Source organism: Periplaneta americana, chromosome 2, assembly GCF_040183065.1.
Source record: "Periplaneta americana isolate PAMFEO1 chromosome 2, P.americana_PAMFEO1_priV1, whole genome shotgun sequence".
Taxonomy (NCBI): domain Eukaryota; kingdom Metazoa; phylum Arthropoda; class Insecta; order Blattodea; family Blattidae; genus Periplaneta; species Periplaneta americana.
The window spans coordinates 184246346-184258841 of NC_091118.1; the positions used below are offsets into that span (position 1 = coordinate 184246346).

At 36.0% G+C, this 12496-nt stretch overlaps 1 protein-coding gene across 8 annotated transcripts in view; it reads right to left on the reverse strand.

The window, feature by feature from the left end:
• The window catches only part of LOC138694902 (embryonic polarity protein dorsal-like), a 99516-nt gene that overhangs the window by 44731 nt on the left and 42289 nt on the right, over positions 1-12496 (reverse strand). For 7 of the 8 annotated variants that reach the window (XM_069819081.1, XM_069819079.1, XM_069819080.1 and 4 more), the window contains one exon: positions 342-10104. In XM_069819081.1, the coding sequence (XP_069675182.1) occupies positions 8477-10104 (1628 nt within the window). In that variant the 3' untranslated portion in view covers positions 342-8476. Of the gene's footprint in view, positions 1-341; positions 10105-12496 lie in introns of those variants that run through there. The other variant, XM_069819085.1, reaches the window with a different exon arrangement.

A 12496-nucleotide genomic window follows, 5' to 3' on the forward strand; every position in this document is an offset into this window, starting at 1 on the left:
ACGATGCTCCTCAGATGTTCCGTAAGTTGTCAATAAATTATCAAAAAAGGTTTGTGGAAACTGACTTGTGTCACTTTTCCCGAGCACTACAGATATATTCACACAGAAATATGATTCGGATTGTACTTCTATGTTCGGTATGAGTCAAATGTGATCAACTTTCAATACAATGCTATAAAGAAAAGCTTTCTAGTTACCAGATTCTATAAATGTAGTGTTTATCAAAATACTAATGTCAGCTTAACAAAATTTCGTTAAAACAAACTAATTTTGAATATTCTTTCAAATTCGTTATAACGACATTTTACAGTATTCAGATGGCTGGTATATAATTACAACAATTTCATATACAAAAGTACAACTTTAATTTCCAGGGGAAAGAAAAAAAAGAGGAAACATATCAGCCCTGTCTTGTGTTTTTTTTTTCATCAGCAGCAAATGCAATTTACAAGATCGCTAACTAGTTCATAGAAAATATAACAAACGTCCATATTAACTCTCCCATCACATGTTTTAAGTGTAACATTCATGTGTTAGAATAGCACTTACAGTAAAAACATCCCAACCACATGGGTCAAACACATTGCACCAGTTCTCAAATAAACATCACAGAATAATCTTGTCGAAGGCTTTTGAGGCCAGAATTAATCAGTGTTAAAAACTCCTTCATACTTATGCCATCTTGATAATAGCTTCTGTTAATACAACCAGTGAAGAATTTCGGGGATAATTCACACACTTTTCACATCTGAACTGATTCTATGAAGTCATTTACTCACCTCAAGAATGGGTGAGTCATTTCTCCTCTATGGCTATTACCTATTATATTTAATTTTTATTACCAAACACAGGCCTGAAGCAATACAGCTTGGGAATAGCTTTTTATTCTTAGTAATCTATATCTGGCGCACAAGACATAGTTTCTTAAATTAGATAATGAAACAAGAAGGCTACTGGACACAGAAATCTCTTTTGCAAATGAAAGATATTGCTACTCTGACAGTACAGACTTGATGTACACAATGGACAAAAACCATATCTGCAGAATTACTGGAGAATAGACAATTGTGAGAGCCAAGAAAAATCAATTTACATGTTACTTCACGAGATTTCTAGTCATCTGACGTTGTTTCATATAAACAATAATAATTTACTTGCAATATTCAACAGTTTTAGACAGACTGTAGATATAATAATAATCCGTGGTGCTACAGCCCGTGAAGGGCCTAGACCGACCAGCCGGCTGCTGGCCTCACGTCCACATGCAGAAGCAGAGGTGGACGATCATCCAGCCAGAATGGAGGTATCGTGTGGTTAGCACGATGATCCCCCCAGCCGTTATAGCTGGTATTCGCAACCGGATTTCGCTATCGTAGCTCCCCAAGTGCATTACGATGCTGGGTGGGCACCGGTCCCATACACTGGCCGAAATTTCATGAGAAAATTTCTTCCCCCATGAGGAATCGAACCAGCGCACATTCCGTAACGCTAGTCCTAGGCGGGACGCCTTAGACCACGACGCCACGGTGCGGGACATATTGTAGATATACTCAATCTAATTATCTTCCTAAACTCAAAAATACATCATTTTTATTGCAAGTGCGTTAGCACATTATTCTTCTCGTGTAAAAAAATTTTGCCTCTAATGAATCCTTCTGGCATAGAAGAAAGGGAATATAAATGACTCTGGCTAGAAAATACTGTATATACGTGAATACTGCACGCATATTTTTTCCAGAATTTAGCAAAGAAAACTGGGATGCATGCATTATTTGAAATAAGGTTGCTACCACTTCGCCTCAAACACTGGATCCTGCTATACTACAGCGTTGTCCGGCCTCGCGCCTCAGTCTGTGTGGCATAGAATTAGGCAACACGATTCTTTTTCAGAAGTTGATTCCAACGATTCAAACATACATTACAAATCAATTCTAACGACTCATTCATGATTCTTCCCTATCTGAGATTTCAACTATTCTTTTCAATTGTCAACTAACAACTTGCAGGACTTTTCCCTTTGCAAACCACGGGTAGAACAAAAACTTTCTACATCTCTAGCATAGAAGGTACGAGGTGTGAGACATTGGATGGTCTCTTTCTGATTGGCTGGAACGATTCATCATGACCTCCATTAGTCTACAAAATTATCCAAGATAATGTTTCCTAATTTGCTATTGTAGGTAGAGTCCCGGATGCTTCTACAACAAACAGCATGTGAAGATTATAACGTGTTTCTTAAAATAAATTAATATTTTATTTAGTTTTGGAGTACATAATTATGTAGGATTAATTTCCTGTAAATAAAATACAAATTACAGCTAATTTTATTTTCTTAATTCTCTCCTAAAATTAAGGTGCGGAGTATTCGCGTATATATGGTATTTATAGTTCAATGTACCTTTGATATCACTGTATTAGTATTGATGCTAGTAAACATTTAGTTCTGAAGTTTGCCTATATGTTTTTAACCTTTACTGGGTTGTATTTTTAAAACTCTGGCTTATATTTTCAACGTTATTAATTCCACAACATCTACTTCTGTGATATTGTATATACAGAGTGATTCACGACTAATGACCCGCGCTTCAGGAATCAGTTCTATAGACCATTTTAAGCATAAAATGTCATATGAACATGGGTCTGATTATCATTAGTTTGAAAGTTATTCATAAAAATCCAAACATCATACTGTGAATCAAGCTTAGGAGTTGTTTGCATCATAATACAAACATTAGAACATAAACTAAAACTAAACACAGGATCGTGCTGTGATGGTGTGGAGTAAGGGGGGAAAGAGAAGGGGAAGATAGGTCTGCCCGTATTGTGCATGCTGCTGCGCTCATCAGTAACAGCTGTGCTGAGGTACGGAATGCTATGCGGCCAAGTGCATTGAAATGGAAGGAGTGATATTAGAATATCTCCTTCCAAATCCTATGTTTATTTTATGATTTAGACCATACCTGTACAAACGCGCTCAATGAGCACGCGCGCTCCTTGGGAGTGGGAGAGCCGTGTTTCCCACTCGCCAAAACGGAGAGGAAGATACGTCAGAATGACATAGACTTTATATAGGTAGAGGAGAGGGAAACGACCACTGAGTTATCTAGTGGAGTACAGTGTATAGGCCTATTCTCAGTAACTGTTTCACGTTGCTTACCTACTGCTACAGTACAGTATGGAGGAATCCAAAAGACGGAACATAACATTTAATGATTTACAGCTCGAACTTATTGATCTTCAATGTGACCTAAGGGCTAAAGATCGTTTGAATAATACTACTAGCCTGATTGAGTTTTACAAGACTAAACATGTTGTTGTTATCCAATGCCGGGCTTTGGCAACGAAGCCATTAGCGTTCTTGCTCTCCAATATTTCTCTGTGGTGGATCCATCAGGTAGAACTTCACAGGTTATGAGATGATCTTCAGTCATTTCTTCTTCTTTGTTGCACAGAGGGCAATTTGAGTCTGTGTAAATTCCTATTTTATTCAAGTGTTTGGCCAAATAATCGTGTTCTGTAAGCAGTCTGAATTTTGCTACTGCAGATTTACGTGGGATTTCTGGAATAATTTCTGGTGTTTTTATTAAAATGCTCCATCTTTTATCTTTGGCTTTGGTACATAGTGCTTGGTTTTGCTTGATTTTATATTTATTTTTAATTAGTATTTTGATGGATGTAAAAGGTAGGCTTGTATTTTTATTCTGAATTAAATTGGATCCTTTTTTGGCAAGAAAGTCAGCAGTTTCATTTCCAGCAATTCCACAATGTGCAGGTATCCATTGCAATTGAATTCTTTTCTGTAGTTTTTGAAGTTGTTGGATCATTTTGTGACATTCTTTAATTTGGATTGACATCCTTTTATATGAATTTATTGCATATAATGCTGCTTTAGAATCAAAGAGAATGACAGCATTTTTTTTAAATTTATCTATTCTGTATAGTAGGTGTTGGAGTGAGATATGAATAGCCATTATTTCCGCATCAAAATTTGTTGTATGATATCCTGCTGGTTGATAAAATGAGAATAACGCACACGTAATTCCTGATCCTGAGTGTTATCGATAGTAGACCCATCTGTGTAGATATGTAACCATTCTTCTGGTGGGTATCTACTGTTCACAGCTTCTAATGCCAGCGCTTTTAGTACAAGTTTGGAAGTTTCAGATTTTGTAACTGGTTCTTCTAAATCTAGTTGAATGTTAAATGGTTCGAAGGTTAGAGGGTTTTCTCTGCTTAAAATGTTTTCTTTAGATTTAGGGAGATTCAATTCTGTTTTTATTTCTGTGACTTTGGACAGGAACTGAACATTAGCAATAATATCCATGACTACACAGGCTGGCTGTGAAAATGATTGCTATGTTTGGCTTAACATTTATATTTGTGAGCATCTGTTTTCTATAATCAACTTTAATAAAGGCAGACATCGAACTTCTGTAACTGATGTTTCATTACTACCAGTAGGCTACTGTTCCTTTCAGCATAAAACCTCGTTTTGATGTACTGATACATAAAAATATAACAAAATGATATTTTACATTTAAGTAGCTATAGAATTTCTATTATTTCTGTAAAATAAATATTTCTTTATTAATTAATAATAGTCCAAGATAGTTTCGCAAAAACTGAACGGGAATTCATTTCATAAACACCTGTAATAGTACTTCCTTTTGTGTACATTTTGTACGAGATCACCCCTTCTTCCAGTCTACCCTTATACAGAGCGCAGCTAATATCAGCATTCCGCTCATGAGCTGTGAGCCGGCTCGGAGAGCGCAAACCTTGTGAATAATTCTTAGTTCTGCTCAATATCACTGCTACTTTCGTAGGATTCAATCAGCTGTAATGATTGATAATAATCATACCCATGTTTGTAAGACATTTTATGCTCAAATCGCCTATAGAACTGATCCCTAAAGCACTGATCATTAGTCATGAATCACCCTGTATATCAGAAAGACATGACTGATACCAATCTTTCTATTTCATCTTATGCCAGAAAATGGATGAAAGTGAAGTTATAAATCATATAAAAATTATTCTTATAAATCACTGGACAAGTTTTAGAAGCATCAGCTATCTCAACTCCCGATCAATTTAATAATAACGGGTAACTGACTGGGGTTCATCAGGTTTAAAAGGCCAATGTATTTATTTCTAAATCAGATTACACTGTTCACCAAAAACCTCCAAAAAATTACTGAAAAAAATAACAGAGACAATAAAAAAACATTTCCACTAATATTTTTCTACATAACTGAACCCAATACCATTAATTTATGATTATGTATTACATGGCAGAAGCATCAAGTTGCAGTAACACTAATTATAGAATATCAACATAAAATATATGGATAGAAGAGGAAAGTAAACAATGCTTGAAAAGTGGACGTTCTGACCTGACTAAGCTCTAATTCAGTAGCAAGACCAGCCCACTCACTGTTAATAAACCAATAAATATCGACCAGGTCAAAATTACACTTTCCAAACTCTTTAAGACACCAGCCACCACCCAAGGCTGAAAAATTTTAAGACAAGGGTACATCGCAAATATCCGAAATCAAACCAAAATATCCAACCACCACTACCAGCACCATTTAGTCCAATGTTAGAACACTCTTAATTACTTATTCTTCATGAAATTTATGTCACATAAATAACGAAAAAACTTAGGATCATCAAAGTAAATGTTAACCTTTATTTTGTCCTTCACATAACAGATTTTAAGTATTGCAACTTAATTGAAAGCAGACATTATACATAACCTACACAACTTCTTAGTTATAAATACAGATGATTCCTTATTAAAGAGTAACTATCCATTTTTAAAAATACATTCTTATGTCTGCTAAAATCGTCACATTTCTCCAGTTTAATGACTCTATCCCCTAGCGGATTTGGTACTGATCATGCCAAATTCGTGTACATTTTATACAAAAAATTAAATCCAGCCCATGTGCCTACAGATTAATTTTCCAGATAAAGTGAAAAAAAAATCTTGTGACTTTATATAAAGTACGTACTGGGTGAAAGTTCAACACACTTTTCCTGCATGTGGAAAAGGACATTTAGAAAATATTTCAAATTCAACTGTAAGCAATACCATGTGTATAACACAAATGTCGATTACAGATTTTGATGGGTACATGGTTGTACATCCCTAGAAATCTAGAAATCTACGGAATTTGAGAACAGAGAGATTGCAATCAGCTTTATAAAGTTGAATATGATTATAGAAAAGAAATAATATAACATAATATAATATAATATAATATAATATAATATAATATAATATTAGTATAGTATAATATAATATATAGTATTCATTTGCATTATGAACGCACCCCAATTTTTTGCGTTAAAATTTAAAAAAAAATTCTCCACATAAGTAATATACGCATAGATGAATGTGAATTTGTGATAAATGATCTATTTCTGATCCTGACAGTGAATGCAGTAAGGTTAATGTTAATAATAACAATAAAGTGTCTTCCCTTATTGTCGCTGTATTCATTGTTACAAGTTATCATCTGTTTATACAACTGCTGCTAACTATCGATCGTCTTAAGTGTGATGTAATCGATATACAATTTATGTTGAATCTTTCGTACACTACTTTTAACACTTGAATATAAATAATTGATTAAATAGCGATCTTATTCGTGTTAAATGTGTAAGCATGTGCGGCTTACAGCTGTTTCGGTACTTCTTCACACCATCCTCAGAGCCTACTAGATCTCGGCGTCATCTCGAACTTCGCTGCCTCTTGTGTGGGTGCGTTCGACAGTTGAAAAGTGTTGAAATGTGGTGTCAAATAGTGTGTGTGTGTGTTCTGAAATTGATCTGTGTGTTGAGAATTTGATCACACCACAACACACCCTGATCAAATTGATCTGTGTGTTGAGAATTTGATCACACCAAAACACACCCTGATCAAATTCTCAACACACAGATCAATTTCAGAACACACACACTATTTGACAACACTTTTCAACAGTCGAACGCACCCACACAACAGGCAGCGAAGTTCGAGATGACACCGAGCTCTAGTAGGCCGAGGATGGTGTGAAGAAGCACCGAAACAGCTGTAAGCCGCACATGCTTACACAATTAACACAGTAAGATCGCTTATTGATATATAATTTAGTCATGGTCCATATATTGTTATGTATTCTATCGATTATTTCAGCACCTTCAGCTGGTGTACCTTTAGTACGTGTTTTTTTTTTTTTTTTCACTAAAATTTTTTCTAGCATAAAGGACAGACCTAGTAAAAAAGAAAGTGCGTCTATTACGCTGGTAAATACAGTATATTATGGGGTTCAATAATTACAAAATTGGAGTGTATGAAACAGACTAGTGTATCCTCTGTAAAGAACAAGAATGGACTATAAACACCTACAAGGGTGTCCCAAATTAAACAAGAAGTTCAAAAAATCAAAGAACATAAGTGATCTGAACAGGGAGGGAAGAAGAATAATAAGTTAAATGATCCCAAATTCAGTCATTGGAGAACAATAACATTATTACAAAACTTTCGTCAAGTTAATCAAGAATGAATCTGTTTTTATTTATGTTTGTTTAGTTTCAATGTCAAAAACTAGTTCTCTGTAGCGAATGTGGCAAATTCAGCACCAAAAATACAAAATGGAGTAAAGTAGCACATTCCCACTCACATCCAGAGATTACTTTTGCCTCTATACTCATGTAATACCCTTGTCTGTAAATTTTTCAGATAAATGAGCTTGAGAGAGAAACCCAGCTGAACAATACAGTGGCTGGTACTTACTCAACTTTTCCATGTCATCTACAGTCCGTATAGTATGAGGATTGCTCTCTCCGCCATATTTCTGCCTCTTTCGTTTTAATATATTTGGATCTATAATAACATAAAAATAAAAAACAAATAAAAAACATAGGAAAAATATAATAATACTAAAAAATAAGTTATTCAATAATGACAATGGTACAAAGACAACAACAGAACATTAACAACAATTGGGAAACAGCATATAAAACGTTTTTTATAGTCGTAGTGGAGAATGTTAATCATGTGATCCCGTAACAAGGCAACATTTATAAAAAATTATTCACAAAAGCAGTATAAAATATTAGAAAACCACAAACGTGATACAAGTATCCTCTAACTAGGCAGTGACTTGCCTCTACGAGGCAACAATCAATCGACATCAAATTTAAAACATCTCCATAGAATTTTTTTAAACTGTACACAAAACTATTGTTATTCCTTTTTTAAAAACCAGTTAATCATAAAAACTCTCAATATCTCCATACAAAAATCATCTGAAACAAACTAAATTCTACCACAATTTCTTTTTTGTAGAAAAATTATTCACTAATCAAAATAAGGCAAGTTTTCGAAGATTCAATTTCAGATCCCATCAGACCTGGTGTCGTAAGACTAGGAATCTCTTTACACATTTACAAGACAAGTAATATTCTGCAACCACGCTCAGGGCTATGTGAAAATATCACGATTACTGCTAGACATCCTGTTGAGTGTATTTTCACCAGGAGTTATAATATTGCCACCCTCCACAGGGCTGTAGTAAAACGACATCTCATCGAATTCTGAGGCCGTGGCATGTGGTGCCATGTCTGTATACAGAGCATAATGCTCAGCCTCTGTCAGCTCTGCCTGAGGTGTGTTGAGCTCTGACTGGGGTGTGCTGAGCCCCACCAGGGGTGCGCTGAGCACCGTCTGGGTTGTGGTGAGCTGCACTGTGGGTTCACTTCCCCTCCTCGTTGCTGCTGGAGCTGCCGATACATTAGGCACACTTCCCTCTCTAGACATGCTAGCTGCCCGTTGTGAGCTCACATCTTCCTTCTTGCTTGAGGCTTTTGATTTTTTAGAAAACAATTTTGAAAATAAGCTTGGTTTGGACTGTTTTGCAGGGGTTGGTTCCGGAGGCGGGGGAAGGTTCTTGTCAGGAGCTTGTGTTGTAGCAGCCTCGCGAGGAAAGAGAAGATGATCTGGTCTTGCCGGGGGGGTTGGAGGACTCTTTCGAATTCTTTTTGGAGGCAATGGTGGTAGTTTTGAGTCGGGAGATTCAGGAACTAAAGATGCCGATGATGAGATATCACGTTTATTCGACAAACTCTGAGGAATAACATCCTCGTATCTCCCAGGAGCTAAATCTAATAGTTCGATAGGATTCTTCATTGCAAGTTGTAAGCTAGAGTAAGTCTGATTGTCGTCGTCGTCATACAGGTCTTCAACATCCATCTCAATTACTTGTGGGGACTGACTGCTGTCTACTTCAGGGGACAGATTATCCTGAACAGTTGTGTCTGTAATCCCTTGGCTCAACATTCGCGCGCGTGTATCTGAATATATTTCATCTAATTCTGCTACTTGCGACAGCAATTCATTTAATGACCTACAAGCCTCTCCCTGAGAAACATCTTCATTATCATTTACAGCCAACTTCTCATTTTTTCCATCATCCTCATTTTGAATATTTGCATTAGCATCGATTTCTCCAGCAGTTTTGTTCCATTTATTTATTGCAGCATAATTGTATCCACTAGATCGTTTAACTTTGTCATTTCCTAAATCTTCTATCATTATTACATCATTATTATTGCTTTCATTCTTTGGTTTTCCATCAAGAGGAGCCTGAATCTCTTGCTGTGAGTTTGCATCTATATGTTTAGGCTCAGCAGGTTTCGTTAAATCAACTCCAGGCGCTTCTGTGCCTCCTACACGAGCCCAAGGACCTTGAGATAGATCGCCATTTCGTGGATGAGCACCAGAAGTAAGCAGTGCCGTATTGGAAGCCAAGATACTTGAAAACATGGAGTAGTTTCCTTTCTTTCCAAGTGCCTTGCGTAGAGACCAAAATGCAGGCCTACCTGAATCAAGGGGAAGGTATTCAAAAGGTAGAGCTTCACTTATTGCTCCATCTGATGGGCGACGCAGCTGGATGTTCACTTTGATGGGAGACTCTACTTCCAGTGTCTTGTAACGCGGTGTCCGGAACGAAATCGCAACTTGTTTATGTACATGCGTAGGCTGGAAATCACCGTAACCCTCCCAAACTATGTTGCCATCTCGTTCTTCATAGAAGTGAATCTGGATGTCCTCTAGAAAAAAAAAAAATTCAAAATAGTTATTTACATTTACCAAATTAAGCTACTATAATGGCCTAGTCTAGTATGACCTTGAATGTAACAAACCCAAGTTTTCAGATGTTCTAAATGGAAAAATCTGAGGCTTCGTATGAGACTTTAAAGCGATATAAAATGAACGCCTAATGGGTTGCTAGCCCAGAAGGGTTTAATTGGTGGGGTTCCCATTTATGTAGCATTTCCTCTACAACAGATGTTACAGTTATTCCACTGCTACTCAGTTGCCAGAGCCTCGTTCATTTAAAATAAAGTGTACCACAAGAAGGTGAGGATGGAATTAAGGTAGGAGAGGCTATAGGTATTCGCAATCATTACCCTTCACACCCTGGGAACGAGGATATCATGCAAGAACTTCAATTACGACTAGTCTCACAGTTTATAAACAACTGCCAGCTGCAATGAAAAAACCATGTCCAACACATGAATCAGAATAGAGTTCCAAAAGCCATGCTTCAATACCGTTCCACAGGAAGAGATCTTTGGGCCGTCCAAAAAAAAAAAGGGTAGACCGAGAATGACTAATTGAGTCCATAACAGACCTTAGGTCTTACACTTGTTTGGATGATGATGATAAATGGAAAAATAAAAATATACCTACACTTTGAAAATTATAGTACGACCTATGAAAATAAAATATTTTAGATGGACTTCTATCAGGTTTGCTTCTTGAATCATAATTACATCAATGTTATTAAGAACTACAATATTTACTTGAATATAATACGCACCCCAATTTTTTTATCCTAAAATCCAGAAAGTGATTGGTGAATATAATACACACCTGAACTAAAAACCACTCAAGATTAAAATTATATTATCAAGACATGTTACAAAGACACCTTACCTCTAGCTATACATCACGTTCATCCTCAATTGTAGTATCAGAACTGGAATTTCCAGTCAAGAGGTCTGGGTTGATGTCAGAACACTGATTGGCAATGACTAACAGCATGTCACTATTTTATCAGTAATTATTGGTACATTCTTTTGGTTTTTTAAAGAAGCATTAGTGTTAAAAGTTGTATACATAAAATCTCAGAATAAAAAAATAAAGGTTCCTTAAGTCATTACTGTGGTTAAAAATAATATTCATGTCAATAATGATTATTGTGAAAAATGTATATGTGATATGAAAATCAATAAAGAATAAACTAAAATTATGGCCTTCTGCAGAAAATACCGTGTGCCTAACAAAATATGTTTAGATTAAAAAATATCAGAAAGAGTCAATTATTTTACATATCTTGGATATACATTATCTTTTTTCAATGAAGTAGACATTTCACAGAAAATTTCTAAATACACCAAAACAATGGGAATAATTAACAACATTATGAAACCTTCCCTAGTACAAAGGCATACTAGAATTCGCCTATATAAGACCTTGGTGAGACCTGTACTTTGTTACGGCAGTGAGGCATGGACATTGAGGAAGAAAGACGAAAGCAGAATAACGGCCAATGAAATGAAATTTATGAGATATACAGCGGGATATACAAAATGGGATCACAAACGCAATGAAGATGTAATGGAAGAAGTACAACTAGAACCTGTAATTAATCACGTAAAACATTATCAGAAGAACTGGATAAATCATCTGCATCGCATGCATAGAGATAGAATCCCAAAAGTCACGCTCCACTATCGTCCAAATGGGAAGAGATCTCTCGGTCGTCCAAAGAAGCGCTGGACTGAAAATTCAACTGTGAGATCGTAACAGACCATTTGGCCTAATACTTGAAGGGAAGAAGAAGTGAAAAATGGACATGAAATTACGAATGAAAAGTGCGTAAAAGATTAGCAAACATGAACCCACAATGGCTGTTTCCTCAGCAGTTTCCCACCATATCTTGTAGCATAGAATCTCTCTACAAATGATAAATTATAATCCTACTCAATAATTTCAAGGGAAAAATTTTCCAAGATTGGGTACCGAACGTAGGACCTTTGGCTGAGCACTCCAATGCTCTACCGGCTGAGCTACCCAGAAACTGTACAGGGAGCTAAACCTGAAAGCCAAATTTGTATAATCCTACTGGTTTGAGACTCCTGGGAGACCAATGAAGAGACTGCTATATGAGGCCCACACAGATCTATTTAGATCTAGCTCGTAATGGTAAATGATGATAAATAATGTTTTGTATTGTATTGTATTGTATTTATTAACATTCCACGGTATTCATACATGCTTACAGCTAGAATATGGAACAAGTCAAAAAACTTAATACTATTATAAAATCTTAATTTATAGTCACAGTCTAGATGAAATATATACAGACGAAATTTACAATATAGTCTACTAGTACAACACAAAGTTTTAGTATCAATTTCATGAAGTGCTATTGAA